Source organism: Branchiostoma belcheri, unplaced genomic scaffold (assembly GCF_001625305.1).
Source record: "Branchiostoma belcheri isolate BF01 breed outbred unplaced genomic scaffold, Haploidv18h27 scaffold18, whole genome shotgun sequence".
NCBI lineage: Eukaryota > Metazoa > Chordata > Leptocardii > Amphioxiformes > Branchiostomatidae > Branchiostoma > Branchiostoma belcheri.
The window spans coordinates 1,955,664-1,976,549 of NW_017803268.1; the positions used below are offsets into that span (position 1 = coordinate 1,955,664).

General features: G+C 39.1%; 1 protein-coding gene across 3 annotated transcripts; it reads left to right on the top strand.

Annotated features, from left to right (window-relative positions):
* Positions 1-218: 218 nt before the first annotated feature.
* On the top strand, positions 219-16,754 carry LOC109467443 (mitochondrial glutamate carrier 1-like). Of its 3 annotated transcripts, XM_019765424.1 has the most exons (10): positions 219-295; positions 7,032-7,277; positions 8,010-8,141; positions 8,857-8,912; positions 11,680-11,770; positions 12,677-12,795; positions 14,039-14,225; positions 14,727-14,881; positions 15,424-15,443; positions 15,586-16,754. In XM_019765424.1, exons 2-10 carry the CDS (start codon positions 7,258-7,260, stop codon positions 15,790-15,792), a joined length of 987 nt encoding a protein of 328 aa, XP_019620983.1. In that variant the 5' UTR covers positions 219-295; positions 7,032-7,257; the 3' UTR covers positions 15,793-16,754. The 3 variants fall into 3 exon arrangements, with proteins under 3 accessions (XP_019620983.1, XP_019620982.1, XP_019620984.1); XM_019765423.1 differs by lacking the exon at positions 15,424-15,443 and having other exon boundaries at positions 15,566-16,754; XM_019765425.1 differs by lacking the exon at positions 15,424-15,443 and having other exon boundaries at positions 14,075-14,225; positions 15,566-16,754.
* The last annotated feature ends 4,132 nt before the right edge of the window (positions 16,755-20,886 follow it).

The following is a 20,886-nucleotide window of genomic DNA, read 5'->3' on the forward strand; positions in this document are numbered from 1 at the left end:
ATAAAATGTCAGACCGAAAATCCATAAGGATGACGGTGTAATGACGCCCTCTGGCGGTTTATTTACAAATTGCACGCCATTTGGCGCGTCATCTGTGCATGTGACGATCACGCGGCGTGCTTATCTCTGATTGGTGGATAAGGTCCGCGCCCCCAACGCTGATTGGCTACTTCCTTCCCATTCTCCTTGCTGATTGGTCAATGTAATCTGTATATATATTGTGTCCTGCTCAGTCCACACTTCATGCCAACAGCGAAGAGAGGAGGAAGGGAGAAAGGGGGCGGCTTCGTTTCAGGTAAATTTTAAGGATTTTGGGGTCCCGTTTTCCTCAATATTACGGACTCATCATATGCGTGCAGCTTCATGCAAACACACAACGCTAATTTTGTCGTGATATCCGGAAAAAGCCCGCGGCAAGAGCAACCTTTGTGCCGTATTAGGTTACCGTTAGTTTCCTGTGCACTCAACCATGAAGGTGTTTTTGACCTCCCAACAAAAGTGGTCCGATGTCTGCTTTCATGATTTTAATGGGATTTTATGCTTTTTCGTCGTTATATATTGCATAAATTTCACAAGGAAATACCTCTATAAATTGCTGTAGGCAAACTATGACAGGAATTTCTTTTCTTTTTGCCGATTTACGAAGCAAAAAAAAAAATGCCCCCTTTTGACACGTAAGCCGATTTAGCAGGAAAATTTGATTATGCTAAAAAAGTTGCATAATTTTTTGTGCCTCCCATTTCTTTGTCTTGTTTTGCCATAAGTGATCCACGAATAAACTAGATTTCGATAGAATAATAAGCTACACATGTGCTAGAAATATCACAGATGTTACAGATCAGAGTGAACTGGTTTTTAAACTTTAGTTGACCCAGGGGTCATCATGACCTATATGAGTTATAGGTGAAGGACAGATTGGTGAAATTTCTGCTCCAGATTGTGCACAGATTTCTTTCTATTCCTGCTGTTGTACTATTTACGGAGTTGGAATGCAGTTAGAGGTACCACAACAAGGCAAAAGATACCCCACATCAGTCCATGCCCAGCTTTTTATTTAGAAACAACTTGTAAAGGTGTCACCACCTGTTGTTTTTTTTCTCCCAATGCATTAATTGTATCATTGGCAAACTCTCGTTTTTCCTAGAAAAATGGAGTTCATTTGTGTGTACAATGTATAACGTAACGTTTTTAAGTTTTGCCTTGGTGGCTTGGTCATATAATTTGGTAAGAGTTGCGGGATTTGTAATTAAAGGTAACGTTACATGTGCAAGAACAGTTTTATGCGGCGTTGGTAACGCCCCCTAACTTTGTACTCAAACTTTGGCCTCAGAGACCCAGTATTTTTACTACAGTAGTATAGAGTCCTCTTGTGCAGAAACGTGCTGTTACTAGGTAGTAAATCGTGTGCTAATAGTCATAGTTACACGTTACAAGGCAAGGCATACATGTAACTAGGACTATTAGCACACAATTAAATTTGTAGCCTACTGGACTTTGTGCAGTGGTGTCATGTTGCCCTACTAATGTCCACTAGCTTAATCTCCAAGCAGATCATACGGTGGCAAGGCACTATCTATTGAATTGGCCATAGGAGTGTCCATTATTAGCCACCAAAGGGTTACCAATGGATACTGCCTGGCCAATTTGCAGGCTCCAATTTAACTACTGTCTTTTGCGGCCACCGAAAGATCTGCTTGGAGATTACTCTAGCTGGGGTCAGCAGGTACCACCATTTGGCACTGACAGGTCAATGTACAATGTTTGTTGTCGCAAGTGGCTACGTGGCACTTCCTATGACTGGTACTGCTGTTAGGGGGTGTGGGCCTGCTTGCTGCCATACGGACTGCATTAGGCCACACCAACTTAACTTTATGGATGACATCCGCGCGCATTGATTTTCGCCTGTCGCCCTCATAAAAAAAAAAGATCACCTCCACCGAGGCTCTAGGCCTGGGTAGTCCATACTAGTCAGCGACAAAACTGAGCCGAGCACCCAGGCTATCGAATTTGAAGCTCCACGACTCAAAATAGTTACTGTTTGTTGTGATTTGGCTGCTTAGTGTTTACGTGTGTTTCCAGAATGGGAAACTACAGATCCAATATGTCCACAAGTCTTCGCTCCATTACCTACTAGTAGTCAGTTGTGTTCGACCTGCAACTATCTACAGTCAACACTACTAGATTAGTAAAAGCTCCTCATAGCTGGTCTGGTACACATTGTTGACTCAATTTCTGCCAAGGTACACCACCAAAACCCCCCTTGTGTTAAGATTACACAAGAAGCTAAAATGAAATGTACTTTGGTAATCCACAGTCTAGACTGGTACTGGTGCTGTTCCTCTTGAAGTTGAAATTCACTTGTTTATTGGAACATTCCATGTGGCACCTTACTGTTACACAAAAGAATTATAAGTGTTGAGGTTGGTAAGTTTAAAGGGCTAAAAGAAATTGTCTAGAATGTTTCCCACCAAACATCAGTTACTATTCCCAGAACAGCAAAGGGGGCCCACAAGCCCTTTTCCGTAGAGCGTAATCGGCCGTTTTAATTCTACGTAGAGTGTAGACGGACCGCTGTAATATTTTTGCGTAGAGCGTATTCGGCGTTTTAATTCTACGTAATGTGTTGTAGCCACTTGGAATTTATCGTAAAACGTAATCGAGAGGTTTCCGAATTCAGCGTAGAGCGTTGTCGGGACCCCCCCTTGCAGGCCGTCAGCAAAGAGTAAAGAAAGAAAGATTGAAGTCACATTGACCCACTTTGTAGAAACCCAGAGGCCTAAACTAGGCAATAGTCAAGGTTGTCATGCTATAATTAGGGACAGCAGAATATCCTCTGAGTTTAGATACTGTTACCACAGTGCATGCCTGTCCAGTGTCCTCTTGCACTTTTCATACTGTCCATTTTTATCACAGTGCAACCAAAGTCCACTTATGCAACCCAGAGGCCTGACATACTATCACATAGCCCAGATTCCATACCTAGGGTCATATGGGAGTCAGTAGGTCTTTTTACCTCCCATGTCCCTTATATAGGTCCTGGACTCTGGTATAGTTTTCTAGATATTATCCTTGCCTGGTCTCCTTGGACAGCTTTTTTGCTATGCTAGGCAGATATCAATGTTGTAGAATGCCAAAATCAAACGAAAAAAGGCGAATATGTAAAGAAATGAATTTGAAGACTAGATTATTCACCAAACTATAATTCTGTATCATTTGTTCAACCTTCAAAACCACATAGATTTCATAATGAAAGCAACTTTTTTTTGGCCAAGCTTTTTTTTTTTTTCGCACGCTCGCATCCATTTTGGGGTTCCCAGAGGATGTCATCCATATAATCAAATCAACTATTCTATTCTTCTTTGGCAGTTCAGTCTATGACAGACTATCAAATCAACATGGCCTTAGTAAAAGCAGGTTTCATCTGTAGGCAATCTGCATTTCTCTTTTGACTGGTGTATATGTGGCGTAGGTTTGAAGCATTTCTATACATGTATGCAGGGTTGGACAAGTCCCATTGCCCACTTGCAAGTAAAAGTACTGTTCGGGCAAGTGAATATCCCCCTGGACTTGCCCGATTGGGCAAGTAAATTTTTTGGATGCAAAGTATAGCACCTGCAGCATTTTGACCAAGTTTCAAACAATTTTGATAAATTAAGCATCCAATATTATAAACTCTATCATAATAAAATAATTTCCTTTCTCCTAGTAAAATGCATAGAAATACTTCATATTTTGGGCAAGTGAAAAGTTGGTTCGGGCAAGTGGAAATGACTAGGCACTTGCCCGATATGGCAAGTGGATTTTTGAAAACTTGTCCAACCCTGTGTATGTACTTCTTTCTCTCTCTTATATCTTAATAAGTTGTTCGGTGTGATATAGCTAGCTGCCGCCGCGCTGCGTGCCTGCGAAGCTGGTGTGTTACACCGAAGGGCATTTATACTGGCTATACAGATGTTACATATACAGATTCAGGTCTACGTCTATTCTCTCTCCCCCTCTTTCTCTTGTTCTTTGTCTTGCCCTTCATTGTGATATTATTTGTTCTTGCCAGTCTTGTGAGCTTGGTTGTGTGAAAGAAAGATTTATATTGAAAATTCTACTACATTTGTTGAACAGCTGTCATTGTACGTTATACAATACAATGAACTACTAGTTCCACTGATAAACAGTGTCATGGAATGTGAACCTGTGTGTGTCACCTGGCTGACATTAGGAGTGAGTTAGTGAATAGACCCAGTGTGGTGGAAAATGCAGACATCACGTGCAGGCCTCCAGACTGATCTACAGTTGTGTAGTTTGGATAATCTCCAAGCAGAGGTTGGTAGGGAAGATAGTAATTCTGTCACTACTCAACAGAAAGCGGGGTGCTTTGGGGCACATAATATGATAGAAAGGTCACAATCTTCCCACCAACCTCTGCTTGGAGAGTATAGTTAGGAATCCTTCTCTATCCTAACTAGGGTTGTCAAATTTGCCTTTCTCAAAACCTTTCCTTTTCATTTGTAACACAAACTATTGATAAGACTTCCCTTGCTTTGCAGGTATCAAGATAAATTTTGGGGGGATGAAGAATAGAGAAAGTCCAATTTGAATCTTGAATTGTCATTATGTTGTGAAGGGGGTCATAAGTTCAGAAAAGAGGCACAGCCAGGGGTCTGGTTTCCAGGTTAGTTGACACAGTGGTCATGTTCCTGCTGCTATGTGCTGTGTGTCTGGAATAATGGAGTGACCTTGGACAAAGGATCATTTACATAGCAGCATTCTTCCCATACTGGGGAACTCTGTCATGGTCAGTTTTAAAGTTATTGAATGGAGGCCAGAAAAATCCTTGATACGACACAGTCACATGTAGATCATCAGATGCTTTATCACAGTCATGTACCGGTACAACGTATATGAATAACATGACTGATGATCATGACGTTGCAATAAAAGGAAGTGGCCTTGGGAGGGGGGCTTTTCCAGATTGCAGTCACACAAGGTCATCATCACTATTCTGTTCATGCAGTCTGTGCTGCTTGTAAATTACAAGCATTGGGGGCTGATCTAAATATGCCTTTTTGCAGGTCGACATCAAATATTCAAGTTACATAAGTCAGAAAATACTTCACGGTATATTGAAGCCATGTTGACTGTGATTCTAACATATGTTGTGCATATAGTGGTTTAAATCTTTGATGATAAGCAGGAATGACATATGGTTGCCACGTTAGCAAAAAGTACATGTGAGCTATGCCTTATCACTACTCAGAACCAGCTGAATGCAAGCACCACCCATTTTGAAGATAACTCCAGTATGCAGTAGCCTAGATGCCATACCCATACAGGCCTCGAAATTACCTTTTCTTCCTATTGTCCCAGCACTCTCCCAAAAATAAATTTTTAAGTGAAGATGAACTGTCCCAACCAGTTTTTAGGGAAGTATTACAATGTACATGACTTCAACTTGAAGTCAACTTTATTTTGCTTACGTTCGGACTCCCAGGCGCACTATAATTACAGAGTAGACAGGAATTTTTTTTGGGGGGGGGGACTTTTCCAGAGCCAAAAGCTGGGACTGATGTGCCTGATAGACAAAAGAAGGACTGACATTCTGATGTTGATTGCTGTTCTGTTGTCCCAAAAATGTCCCAAAGTGTCTTTCTAGTTGTCCCGGCCAAAAATTTGGTGGTCAGTGGCCATCGGGACACTGTTAATTTTGAGCCCTGCCATAGCACACCCAAAGTACTGGATAACTTTGGGCCTAGTGTGCTATGGGTCTGGCATCCAGGCTAGTATGCTGTAACTTGTAAGGCATGTATAACCTTCCTTGACTTGTCACATATGGAGAACTGCCAGGCACTTATGGGTTTAGACTATTCTAGTATCTGAGCCTTAGGCACTGTCCTCTGCTACATTTAGAATAGGCTGATCACCATGTGATTATCAATCAACATTCCTTTTAACATATTCATCCATTATAGACATGTAAAGTCTTAGGCCACACCAATTTAATTTCTTGGTTAACGGATTCGCCCGCTTCGTTTTTTTCTGATTTGCAAATGAAAATAAAAATTCAGAATCAACTGCAAAATGCTCATATTTTGCCCTGAACAGTTGAAAACAGTCCTTTTCTTCATAGTTGTTACAGTTATTCCATCTTTCAATGCAATGGTATCATTAAAAGTTCAAAATTCATTGTTTAAATTTTGAACCAGTCTGCCTGGTGTGTTGACTTCATGGCTCCTATCGTACCATTTTGGACCATAATAGGATGCCTAGGCCTGTTTTTATTTTTATTACATTATCACCCAACTGCTCCATTATTTTTCTAGGAAAATCCGTTAACCAAGAAATTAAATTGGTGTGGCCTCAGTTGTAAAGCAGTTCAACTAGAAAGTGGTGTCATTTGGAAGTGTACCCGTTTCTGAGAAAGCTCCTTGGTTTGTATCCTTTATCTGTTGTTGCCAAGTGTATAATGATGTTTTTTTTTTAGTTTTTCATGATATATAGAAGGGCAAGATACTGACAGATAGTGCACACTTGCGTAGTTGTACTTGTAGTCATGTATTTTTTGACAGGCTGCCAAATGGCCATAGCTTTTTCTGCTAACATCTGTCAGTGCTTCATTAGAAACATATATCACCAGCTTGTATGGGCTTTTCAGTGGGCTTACATGTATTACTGAGTATTACTTGTACTACCACTGACTTATAAATGAATAGAGAGTTCTTAAAAACATTGTAGAGCTATAGTGTTGTTGAAACTACTAAGTAGCATACATGAAAGGAGGAATTCTTTTTTGGTCAAATTACGTATGGTCACAGGACCATGTAATTGCGTTGTAGCAAAACCTCCCTTGTATGTTTTGAACACGGTATACAGACAACATATAACTTATTATAAGGCTTGAGTGAGTAGGACTAAATCAGCCTAGACTGGTTCTACTACATAAATAAATGGGTCACGAGAAAATCACAGGTTTTCACCTAATAGAGCTGCTGACGCGACATCAATAATTTACGCCAGGTCATCTTCCTTTTCCTTTCCAGGTAATAAAAAAACATTCCCACGAGGTTTGCGGATTGACGTCAGCGTCGGACGTACACGTAAATCTCCTCCCGCTCTGCATCAGCTGGGTTTAGACGGGCTCACGAAGGCTTCCGCGTCACATAATTTTATTCCAGTCCGGTTGTCAAGACACTCTAGCTGAGAAGGAAGCCCGGGGACAGTAGTAACCAGATTTGTAGGCGGCGAGGGGAACGTCTGCAGGTTTTAATGGCCGATAAGGAGATCAGGTAAAGGTTTATTCGATGTTGTACCGTGTACGTTTGTTTTATTACCTTGTAGTGTGCATTATTTTTCAGGGCAGCAAATTTTACCAGGCTCCGTTTTCCAGACTGGTTGATTTTACTGACTGGTAATCGTTGGATCCGAGTTTTTCCAGACAAATAATTTACTAAAATGATAAATAAGATTTTGTTTATGCTCTCTTTCCACTAAAGACTGCAACCCCTGAACAGCCAAAGGTTTAAACAGATTTATAGAAAATTTTTTTGAAACTTTGTTTGATGTGTTATCTTTTAAATGTTAATCATAATTTTGAATTACGCATGAATTTTAGTCATGAAATCAATGTTGTCATCTAGTGAAAATAGGGCCCAAATTTTAACATTTGTATTTAGTTCCTGAGCTGGCTTTCAATGTAATGCTAACAGAAAGCAGACAGCAAATGTGAGGTGCAGTCCTTGTAGCATCAAGGTCTAATTCTGTCCATTCATACATACTGTAAATCACAATCAGTATTTTTAATATTTTCGCAGTCACTTCGGTACCACAAATTTATCACTACCGCAAAATAATTTGCCGACTTCCTTCTCCTGTACCTGCCATCACCACGAACATTTAGTTCTGCGAACATGACCATTTTCTCAGACCACGAAATTTGGCTACCGCAAAGTGATTTACAGTATTTGAGCTCTGACTGTGCGTGGACATGATTGAAGTTTTTATTTTTTCTCGTATTCCAGCTTGCCAGCCAAACTCATCAACGGAGCAGTAGCGGGGATTGTGGGAGTGTCCTGTGTTTTCCCTATTGATTTGGTCAAGACCAGACTACAGAACCAAGAAAGCAAAGATGGACAGAAGATGTATAAGAATATGTAAGTCAAGAATACAGTACTGTAGCTTGAAATTTGGTCTGTGTTGGTAGATATCATTCTGAAACAGGTTCCAACCCCCCAAAAATTGGACACTTCAACTCCAGCCTTTGAAAAGAATATAATTATGGTTTCTTTATAACCCTGCATCTCCAATTCGTGCATTGTTAATCTTTTCCTCACCTGTAATTTGTGTGGGGTGTAAATTGTGTAGCATGTTATTTGTAACAATTACAAATTTGGTTATAGAAAGGAAGGTTATCTTTAAGTGTTTTGTGTTTAAAATACCAGCGGGTGTATCAGAATAAGTAATACCTAGTGCTGTGTACCAGTTTGCTGGACCGGTTCCGGACTTGTAAAATGTTTATGTTCAAATCCAAAAAAAAAATAGAAGTCAAGAACAGATTCCAGACTTATTACAAAAAAAATGTCACATACCCCTTTTCTTTCCATAATCTGTGCTGCAAAATGAAAGAAACATTGCCATCGGGTATTTTCAAGTGTTGGCCTCCATGCTTGCCCATACAACATTGCAAGGTTGCCAACATGCAATTTTGTATATGCCATGGGTTTAGGTCTGGACTTATGAGTCCGGAACTAAACCTAAACCTCTGGACTTGAATCCAGACCTGAACCTAAACACAGCACTAGTAACACCTCATCTTTCCTTGCAATCTCTTTTCTGGAGCAATTTCACATGAATCTTTCTCTTTCCTAGGCGGGACTGTTTTGTCAAGACATTCCGGAAGGAGGGATTCCGTGGCATGTACAAAGGTATAGAACCACCTCTGTTCTTCCCACTCTCCTGAAGTTGTGGTGTGTATAAGTGTGGTTTTTGGATACGTCACCTTGTCAAACCATCAGCTTGTTTTGCAGTTTTTTGTTTCTGCGGAGTCAGGGGAAAGAGGCAGGACGCTTGGGGAATGTCAAAAAGGTACAGAAAGGTCACATGACCAAATGTGATGATGATGATCTTATCCGGAACGACCTCTGCCACGACCTTTGGCTTGTAATGTTCTAATCGCCTGTTTTTCAGGGAGTTCTGCATTAAATAAAAGGATGTTGCTATTTTTCATTGAAAATCCAAAAGGGGCAAATAGGTACAATTTTTAGGCCCTACCCACCTTCAGTTAGATTCTTAGTCGGATTCTTACTCCACATCCTTTCGTATCAAAAAAATTTCTTCGTCATATTTATGTTGCATCAAAACATGTTAACTATTAAATCATTGTTTTGGAGGAACAGAAATGTTTTGAAGACTGTTGTTGCAATGCTTGCATGTAAATTGTTTGCTTCAAATTGCACTGTTGTAATTTATGATAATTACGCTGTTGACAAAAAAAAAAAAAGATTGCTGCATTTTTTCTTGCGTCAGTGTCCTTGCCTCTTTCCCCTGTCTTACGCAAAAGAATGGCATAGAGTCTATGCATACATGTATATACATGTAACAAGGTGGTAACTTACACCAGTATTACCAACAGATTGTCTGTGTTGTACCATTCTATCATTAGTGCACTATGGAAGAACCTCATTTATTTAAACCTTAAAGCATTTCTGGGATGTCAGGAATTCTAAAATTTGACAACAGTAAGATTATTCAAACATTGTAAAGAAACGCTTCTGTTTCTGTACTAAAATAGAAACCGTTATGTGTAATTAGTGTGTTCTTTCACTTTCAGTTCTATTGTTGAATGGCACAACACTGCACAGCATATACATTTATTATTTATAGTTATGAAACAATTGTGCACAGTGGGTACAGGGATAGACAGGATTTGTAAACAGACTATCATAGCCTTAAAAATGTACTGTATTTTCACAGAAATAATAAAGAACTGTGTAGAACATGGGCCATCTTTCATGGTGCAAGAACTTAATATTCGAAAAGATATGATAAATTTTTTTTAGAATTTAATGCAATTTTCCAGGATTCTTTCAAATGTATTCTGAAGAGAAAAACAAGTTTTGTGGAAGATGAAAAAATTTTGTAGAAAACATTGGTCATCTTTCGTGGTGCAAGCTTCAAGGGAAAAAAGTTTAGATGCTTTTTGGAAATTTAAATCTCTCAGAACACTCTCAAATGTATTGTAAAGAAATGTTTTGAAATATAGAAATGTTATCCTCTGTATCCACTGTATTAAGCTTGACCACTCTGTAAATAATGTAAAGTAGAGAATGTCTGTTTTTGTTGCAACCCTATGTTTTACACCTTGCAGAGGCGAATTTTGCGGAGGGACATTGAGTCTCCCGCCGCGCTGGTTCGATCATCGGCAGACGGCGAAGTTTTTGACACAGTAACGTTTTCCTCCATCTGTACTGAACTGTGCATTGAATCTCCCACATGCACATAGCTTTTACCTTGTGGCCGTTTTGAATGGTTGTTTCCTTTACCAGTGTATGTATGTATGGATGTGTAGACATGTGTTAAGCCTCCTGTGTTTCTTTTCTCTCTTTAGCCAACTGCTAACACATCATTCACAAATGCTGGCCCTGCTAAATTCTTTGCTAATGCTTTGCGTGCCACAGAATTATTTGTTCATCAAAATCTATTTGAGAAGGCTGAAAAAGAAAAACAAACTTACCAAAGAGTTACTGTTCTAGAAAATGTTCATTTTGTGTTATATTCCATTTTTGCAAATTTGACATGGGAAGAAAAGTGCTGGCAGGAGCAAAAGATTTTTTTTTCATTTGATACCGGGATAGTTCATGATTTTGCTTTTGCAAAATTTTAGTTGTATAAATTGCTGGCATTAGCAAATGATGTATTTTTTTTTTCAAATAACTGGTCACCATGTAAAGGCTACTAAAACCAAAGCTTCTCTTCTTTTATATTGAAAATATTGGTACTTATAAAGTTGTTACCTTACCAAAGTTTTGTTAGCTTGGCACAATCTACGTTTCGCAGTTTATTTTGCCAGCCTGGAAGGAGCATTTTAGTAATAAAAAAAGAAGTCTTTTCAGTTATGAGCCCTTAAAGCTAAGTGTATGATTGTGACCTGTGCTATAATACCATCTCATTTTCCTTCACCTGTCCCATCCCTTATGTCTGTCCTTCTACTCTCAAAGCTCCATCTTAAATATTTTCTGATATTTTCACCATGCCAAGTATTTCTCCTCTTATTTTAGACGACCATGTGCCTGTACAGGTACACCATATAGTAGAGGTAGTTGCCATGTTATAAAGGTGATACTAGTAGGTGGTTAGTTGCTATTACAAAAAGCAAATTGCTACTTCTCTGTGCAACTTACCAAACTGCAAAAAAATATATTTTGATTTCTTTTATCATATTGGTTTGTTATAAGTTCTTTTTCCAATTTAAAACCTTTATTTTACACCTTTCTGTAGTGCATGAAAATTTAAACAAGGCATGACAAAAGTTCAAAGAGATTTTAGTATTTGACTACTTTTCAAAAAGTTGTATATTTGGAGACCACATTTTTTCCTGTAGACACTAAGCTGTATTTGTTGGTATGTTTGTGGTTGTTTAACCCTCCCACTGCTGCCGGTGATGCTGACAGTTGTTGTGCCATGTCGTTGCAGGGTCGGGGGTTAATCTGGTGCTGATCACGCCGGAGAAAGCCATCAAACTCACTGCCAATGATACCTTCAGGTTCTACCTGCGAACAGACAAGTACGGAAACTTTTTATCCTACGGCCACCACAATTTAATTTGTTGTTTCTCAGATTTTTTCAGAAAAAATATGAAGCAACAGGGTGAAATAAAATAAAAAAACAGGCCAAGGCACCCCATGAAGGCCGGAAATGTTATGATATGACCCATAAAATGAACATACCAGGCTGGTTTATAATTAAAACAATAGATTTTGAACTTTTCATTGAGCATTTTGCAGTTGATTTAGAACAATTTTTTTTTTTTTCAAATCAGAAAAAAATGGACAGGGCGAATCCGAGAAACAACAAATTAAATTGGTGTGGCCTACTGTACATCTTGACATTTTCACAATAGTTTTATTTTCATAGTTTTTATAGAAACCTTTCTACAGGAAATTCATGACACCACAAATATGCATTACTACTGTACTACAGAATTATATCAACTTGACAAACTAGATCCCTATGAAAATAAATGAATGTACAGTAAGTTTTGTTGTCCATATATACATTATAATTTCTAGCACATATATGATATACTCACGTTTTATTGTAAAATTGAGCAGCTTAGTCTGCTGTCTCTGAGTACCTTGTTGCTTCCACGTACTGCAAAGTATTGTTTTTGCTGACTGAGCCATGGGTTTGTATGTCTGTGGATGACAGAATAGGTTGACAGTACATGCACATGGGTGGGGAAGACTGACAGGATCTCAAAAAGTCAAACTCTAGAAAATGGAGTAAACTTGAACTAAAAAAAAAACCTAAGTAGTGTCAATCAGAAGTCTGAAATCTGTACTTTTGGTGTGTTTTTTTCACAGTTGCCTTTGCTGTGTCGACCAAAAGTATCAAAACTTCATTATGGAATTTACCACCACAGATGAGCTTTCATGCTAATGACATTGTGATTTGTTGTTTTGCCCTGCAGAGGCCAGCTCCCGCTGTACCGGGAGATGTTGGCAGGGGGCGGTGCTGGACTGTGTCAGATGATCATCACCTCCCCCATGGAGATGCTCAAAATCACGCTGCAGGATGCCGGCAGAATAAGTATGTTGTTCCTTCCTTTTTACTTTCTTAGCCTTTTTGCTAACCTCTGAAATTTCCTGAAACACCAATCATTTAAAATTTGGAAAGACACTGGGGATTTTGAAAATGTTATCAACTTGAAGCCTTGTATTTTGGGTTGTTCAAAGTCTGTACTTTTGACCACCTCTGCATACAGTCCAACCAAAAAATTCAAGGGACCAGCAAAAAGTGACCACTATGGCCAGGTGACCACTCATAATGCAGAGGTGACTGCTAGTACAAGTTCGACTGTATAGGGACAACAATTTTCTTTAATGACCTTGATCATGAGTGGTCACCTGGTTTATAACTGTACTTGTACAGGGTCGTTTGAAAAAGTATTCTTTGTTCTATTTTATATTACGGTAGCAACTATCTTAAGATAGTTAACTTTAAGATGTCTTTCCAAGTTTAAATGACTGGTGTTTCTCTGAATGTCTTTACTCAGAATTTTCTCTTCATTGTTCTGAGACTTTAAGATAACATAACTGCAACACAGTGTTAACACTGACTAGTAATATGTGAAGTTGTGTTCTGTCCTGTTATTGCTGCTGGGAATGTGAAATTGTGGGTAAGAATAACAATTCCCACCTTACGCATGTAATTCTGCATGTGTCGGGCTAAAACGATTGCCTAGCACTTGTGGGTGTAACTGTATTTTGTAGAGCAAGACATAGACATTAGAGTAGAAATATACCTGGCATTGCATGTGGCCAGTTTGGCATGATCTTTGAAACTGCAAAATTCTTTTGGACTGAAATCCGTCTCTCTAACATTCTGTTCTAATTCTGAGGTGTGAACCTTCCACTCTTTTCAAGCTGCTTTCAAGAACTTCTTGAATGTTTTTCATTCACCACCAAAAGCATGAAAAGTGTTAACTTGTATTTTTGCAACCTATTTGTGAAGTGTTTTGTGGTGCACAATATTGCATGAATGCACACTGCACTGTTGAGAAAATAAAGTGCACTTTCCAAACCTTCCTCACAGTGTAATCTCTAAATTTACATCTTAAAACGTGTTTGGTTACCCACTCTATTGTTTTTTGCAACCCATTTGTAAAGTGTTTTGTGCATGTGGTGCACAGTATTGCATGATTGTGCACAAAAGTGCACCCTCTAAACCTTCCTCACCACAGTCCTATCTCTAAATTTACATCTCAAAACGTGTCTTCCAGAAACGCCACATGCAGTGTGTTAGTTTTAAGACGTAATCTGCCCTCTTACAGGTACGACAGGTCAAGGTCCTCAATTGTCTTCTGCAGGGGGAATCTCCGCGGCGCCCAGCCGTGCCTTTAGCGCCGTTGCCATGGCGGCCACGCCCCAGCGGATGTCGGCACTGAGAATAGCGTACGACCTGTTCAGGACCAAAGGTTTATCCGGGGTGTACAGAGGAGCAGGGGCCACACTTCTCAGGTAAACTTCTGTTTGTGGGACATTTGGAAGGATCAGCATGAAAAAAACTCTTTGAAGTAAGGGACTCTTTGAGAAGTCAAAATACTGTGTTTCAGTTTTTGTCCACTGGTATTCTTCTATTCTTTCGTCCAAAATGTATTCTTTTAGCTTGCCAAATTACAAGTTGCTAATAGTTATGAAGTGGAAATACCCCGGCTTTTCAAAGATAGACAGTCATAACTACAAACATGATGTGCAAAAAAGCAGTCACTCAAGCAACTGGATATGATTTTGGAAACGGCCAGACATTTCAGGTAGCATCCGCTACCTTCCATCAGTGACACCTTCAGCAACATTTCAAACATGGTGCTCTGGAAATTCAGAAAATATTCTCCAAATTGACAGAGGCTACCTTGGATACAGAAAAGGGACAATTTTGTACACAATAAATACAACTGTTTATTTTTATGTCTCAGATAAGCTTGTGCTGTTTTTGACTGTGGATTTTCCCTCCCCGTACAGAGACATTCCATTCTCCATGATCTACTTTCCACTGTTCGCCCACCTCAACCACCTGGGGAAGCCAGAGGGGGCGGCCACCTCACCCTTCTACTGGTCATTCTCCTCTGGCTGTGTGGCCGGGTGTATGGCCTCCGTACTGGTCAACCCGATGGACGGTCAGTAACAGTTTATGTGCTTCTGAAAGTTCAAAGTACAGTCAAACCTGTATCAGTAACTACCTATGCATAAGGATCACCTGGCCATTGGTACATAGTCAAACTTGTGGCCATATCTGTGTAAGGAGCACTTGGCTATTGGTTTACAGTTAAATTTGTACTAGTGACCTGTTTATAAGGACCACCTGGCATTTGGTACATGGCCAAACTTGTATTACATGAAGTGAACACTTCTACAAAAGGACCACCTGGTCACTGGTACAGTCAAACTTGTATCAGTTACCATCTCTGTATAATAATCTTCTTGTATTGAGCCACTTTTTGGTGTCCCCTAGGTTACTGACAGTATTTTCTCATGGCCTCGAAGCATTACAAAACTTGTTTGTGGTAGTCACTTCTCTATACCATTCTCTCGAATGATCACTTTTTATGACAGGTTTTATTCTACATAACTTCTCATAAGTATAGTTTTGAGAAGAACAGATTTTTGATCACTAGATCAGAAAACTAATTTTAAATCTCTGATTTTCCCCCACCTTTAATTGTGAAGACGAGAATCCAAGATTTGACTGTACATTTATAGTAATGCAAGTTTTATTCTACACAGGAAGGCTGAATTTTTTATTGCTACATAAGACTATTAAGAGAACTAATTTGAAATATCTGATATTTCCCCACTTTTAGTTGTGAAGACAAGAATCCAGGTCCTGAAGAGAGCTCAGGGTGAGCAAACCTACAACGGCGTCGTGGACTGTGCCAAGAAAATCTGGGTGGCGGAGGGACCGTCCGCGTTCATGAAGGGAGCGTGGTGCCGCGTTCTCGTGATTGCGCCGCTCTTCGGTATCGCTCAGATGGTGTACTACTTCGGAGTGGGCGAATATATTCTGGGTATCGATAGTCAGTACTACTAGTATGTACAGTATGTACAAATGAATTATAGTGGTACATGGATATTTCTGTGTATGGGAAATTCACATTGGTGGCACCATGAACATATAGGTTGATGTGTAACCGACTAATTGAAGGAATATGATGTTGTTCTCACTGAAGTGACTTCTGAACATAGGTGGAAAAAAATGGAAAAAATTCTATATATGTAATATGTCTGTAGACGAAGAAATATATATATTCTGTACATAACAAGTATTGTGGGTAAAAAAAAGTTGTTATTAACACATGGTCATCACATTTTGTTGCAGTAGATAAGATGACAAGGTGAATCAGTTAAGTTGTCAAATGCTCAGAATTGTGAAGTTATGATTTGATGGTGGATTATATTTATTTCAAAACAATATTGAAGGATTTTGTGAACATTTGTTTTTCTTCTTGCTTTTTTGGAAAAGGAGCTTTTTCTTTAGTAGAAGTTATATTTGTGCCAAGACAAAAATTCTAGCAAACAGGGTACTTCCTTCTTACAAAAGACACAGAAACTACTTTTCCAAAAAAGAAAATATTTTTAGATTGAAAGACGTACCACAGTAGATTGCTCTTTCACTGCCCTCCTCACAGTATCCATTATAAATTATTTAAGTGAATTGTACATTTTCGTAATGTATCGTCAAATTGTACCACCATTAAGTGCTTTCATAATCGGCATATCTGCAATTCTATTTACAGGCACATTGCAAAAGATAGAGAGAATTCCATGGCCTCATTTGGTGCTTGTTAAGCAAATGTGTTTGTGAAAATATTGATGTACCATTGACCAAATTAGATGTTATATATCATGTATACTATAATACCAGATGCACTACGCAGGGTAGTTTGAAGTTAAGTGTTGAAAAGTGGCCTGAGTAATTGTAACTTCTAAGGCCACACCAATTTAATTTTTTGGTTAACGGATTTTTCTAGAAAAATAATGGAGCGGGCGGGCGAAAAAAATGAAAAAATAAAAAGGCCTAGGCATCCTATTATGGTCCAAAATGGTACGATAGGAGCCATGAAGTCAACACACCAGGCTGGTTCAAAATTTAAACAATGAATTTTGAACTTTTAATGACACCATTGCATTGGAAGATGGAATAACTGTAACAACTAGGATGAAAAGGACTGTTTTCAACTGTTCAGGGCAAAATATGAGCATTTTACAGTTGATTCTGAATTTTTATTTTTATTTGCAAATCAGAAAAAAAAATGAAGGGGGCGAATCCGTTAACCAAGAAATTAAATTGGTGTGGCCTAAGGTCAGGTTGTTGTGATTTTACCAGAGTTCCACCGATCCTATGTCCTGATTTTTCGCTGCTGGAAAATTGAGCAATGAAACATCCATTTTACACCGGTGATGTTCCCTTGAATATTAAGAGGTATGAGGTGCAAAAGAACAGGCAAGGCAGCTGAGTTTTGGACCAAAAAGTGTGAAAATTCCCCAGCAAAACAACAACACACTAGATACGCCTGGCAAATTTCATTTGAGGAATAATATTTCTCTTACAACGTACCGAAATTCCCCCAATCGCGGTGGAGTCAAATCTTCGGAGGATGTGTCCTTCAGAATCAAGACTGTGTCTTTGCCATGTTATTGTCATAGATATTGTATTGTGGAATAATTTCACAGATTTTGCCACTTTGTGAGAACATAATTGTTTGTGAGAACATAATTGTAACATCGTTGAAAAGATTCATTCATAATTGTAACAGTAATTTACTGGTATGTTGCCTAATATAAGCCATTGAACATTCAGCCTGACATAGAAAGAAAATGTAAAGTAGTACATTGACAATGAGCATAGTGTATTGTTAGTGTTTCAAGCTAATGCTTCTTAGTGTTTCAAGCTCTGTGTGTTAAACTAATTTAAAAAGAGTATGGGTATATCCAGAGTTGTTGCCATAAATACATTTGTATGACGGCTTGATATTGTGCCCTAGGTTTATGCATATCATGCATACAGTGTGCCCTTAATGATACTTGTACGTACAGGTGTACTTGTAGTTTTTCTTCTCAAACTATATCAGCGCTCACAGATGAGATGAGATACTAACTGTTGCTCTGCAAAGTATCAAGTTTAGTTGTGTAGAACTTCTCATGTCACTAGAAAATTCTGAGAATGCATGAAAAGTTGAAATAAACTTCTGTCCATAGAAGAAGTGCTTGAAAGTACGAAAGGAAGCGGCATGATTGTTGCTCTGTTTCCAAATGATCCAATGTGGTACTTGAGCAATACACAGACTTGTAGTAAGAAATGAATGATTTCTTAAATCATAGATCACTGCCGACTATTCTCGAACAGATCCACATTTGAGAGGACTTTTCGTTTTTGTAGTCTTTAGGATTGAGAAATGAAAGACTAGTGTTCAATTGGATGATGGTTGTGTTGTAATAAAATCTTGTAAAAATGGATGGAAATCAGTCTTGGTGTGAGTCATTTCATGTAGCAAGTATTCAGTTGGAGTTATCATAGATCTATTTCGATTTGTTTTCCTTACGAAGATATTCAAACAGTTTTCTGAAACAATAGGTGTAATATATAACTTAATATATTTCTTTTAACACTGTGTTATTTGTAAAGAAATGTCCCCAAAAAAGTTAATGACTACTATGAATGACAATGGTAAAAAAAAGCTTTTAAGATACCTTAGAAATCAAAGACACAAGGGTACACAGTCAAAAGTGACTGACTTTCATAAAAGACCTCGATTTTCCTCAGTTTTCGAAGGCCCATATGTCACACCATCTACTGAAACTGCACAAAGCTAAAATGGCAGAAATATTGACAAAAAAGCTCCATATTCAGCCACCCGTATAAGCCGTTCTAGTAATGTTTGCCTCAAAATTAAATGATATAAAGCTAAAATGGTTCTTTCCCGATAAATCAGTGATACTTAGGTAGTCAGGATGAGCCCCAAGGTCAAGAACAAGAGCAAGAAAGACCTGGACTAAAACCCCCATAAGAGCCCATCGCGTTTCCCCACTCGCGAAATGGCCAAATCTGGGAATGAGCGAGGCTTCGTTAGTGAGATACGCGCCTTTTCGGAACGGGGGCCTGAAAACGGGGGTGTGATAGGGGATGAATATCCGCTTTGTTCATTTTAGAAAAATCAAACTTTTGCCATTTTTCGGCCCCCTTCTTTACAGAATATACTCCTTACGATCTCTATTAAATACTTCGTTAATATCTTCTCCCGAACTACCTCCATTCCTGAGTTACACGCAAAAATGCGTTTTTGCGATCAGCTGATCGCTTGCAGAACGTGCTCTCAGCCTTGCAGAAGCCAACTTTTCGCCGTCGGATACATTACCATATGAATGAAAACCAAGCAGATGTCAGCTAGTGGGGCATATTGTGACTTACTCTTAAAGGGATTGCTACAGTCTACGCTGAAATAATAAATAAATACACTCACGTCGGAAGCAAACTGACGGACAACGATGGTATTGTGATATTCTATGTGGCATAAACTTGTCAGTATTTATATTAAAGTCTGATGGAATGTGAGTACATGTCATATGTATATGTATACAAGGTTACCATAGTGTTACACTGTAGCTGATTTCACGCGTTTAAAAAACTTGTAAGCGGTACTGGCAAGCCCAGAACCTCTTGCCAACTTCAGGCGGCCATACAGTTCCCTCCACGGATACAACTCGAGACCCTCCTTGAAAAGAAATCGCCTCTCTACCCCTAGAAACAAGCGTTGTCCCGCTAGAAGTCTGTGCAGGACTGCCAGGAAATTAGGACTTTGCAGACGGTCTCACAGCGACACCTAGCAGCTCATATCAAAACGCAGTACGAGACCAGTCGTCTGGTAAATGCATGGTGGTAAGTACAATGGTGAGGCAACGCCCACCCTGGTAAATGCTGGTTGGTTGAAAACATTATGACGTGATGAGACGGCCATGTTGGCGGGAAGCGACGAGTGGGGCGACGAAAATTAGGTACAAAACCGTGTATTAAAGTCACTCTATGTAGTTTTTTGACAATACAAAAAGTATATTTTTTATTCTTTTCTTTACATAGTACATTGGCTTAACCCATTAGTATTCCAAAATTATACTCCACAGCAAAAATACAACATCCTTGCTCCTTAGAAGCTTAGAAAACTGTGAATGATCTTCTATTCAACCTCTGGCCAAACCACACATATGGTATTGTCCACTCCCAGTGGTTTGACCTACATCCCAGTGGGGTGTCAGTTGATAGCTTACCAGTTTCTGAAATACCTAATCGTTTACCAGATTTTTTATCTCTTTTGAAGGGATAATGACCACAGTTTATTCATGCCCAACAAAATACTCTAAGTTGATAATTATATTCCACCACATGTGAAAGATATGAGTTTTTTCTAAGGAGGGTATATCTTGTGACATCTGCCCCTGTCTATCAAGCCTGGCATGCCCGGGCCAATTAGCCACCCCAGGGGGCAACCCCTGTATGTTGTTGTTGTTGTTGTCCTTAGCAAACCGGTGGCACCGGGAACTGAAGAAGGACTGTTTGAACGGACAAAATATACGAAAAAAATGTGAAATAATGACACAAATGTGTTGAAAAGTGATAGTAACTGCTAATAACACCGAAATTCAGTATAATTAGAATATTTCAATTTTTTGCGCAAAAAACTACATACAGTGCCTTTAAATCGTGACTTGTAACGCTAACAAGTTCCAACTGCACAAGAAAGGTTCAAGACATAATATTCAATGTGTATCAGGACAAAGACACTGCATACTAACTGTCTATGTACATTTTATTACTTGGAATGTAGGCCGTCTTTGACTGCAAGATGCTTTGCAATTTACCTGCAGTATTGATATGAACTGCTAGAGGTCGCTGTGAGACCGTCCGCAGAGGCCCGGTTTCAAGTTTCATAGTTGTGATACTACTATCCGCCACTGGAGGGCGCTTTTTTGACACCGTAAGACTGTCGTGTGTGATGATAGGCATAGGGATAGGGATTTGTAATACCCGGAGTGACTCACTGAGTTCATAACATAAGATTTTGTAGTAAATACATGGAGAATCGTCAGGGTGATACGGCTTGGATCTCGCGACAAGTTCTGAGCCTGGCTT

Excerpts from the sequence above, each read along its gene's own strand:
- LOC109467443 (XM_019765424.1), top strand. The coding sequence starts at position 7,258 with ATGGCCGATAAGGAGATCAG. Across the intron at positions 11,771-12,676 it reads TTCTACCTGCGAACAGACAA|AGGCCAGCTCCCGCTGTACC; the intron begins GTACGGAAACTT and ends TTTGCCCTGCAG. Across the intron at positions 15,444-15,585 it reads TTGTGAAGACGAGAATCCAA|GTCCTGAAGAGAGCTCAGGG; the intron begins GATTTGACTGTA and ends ACAAGAATCCAG.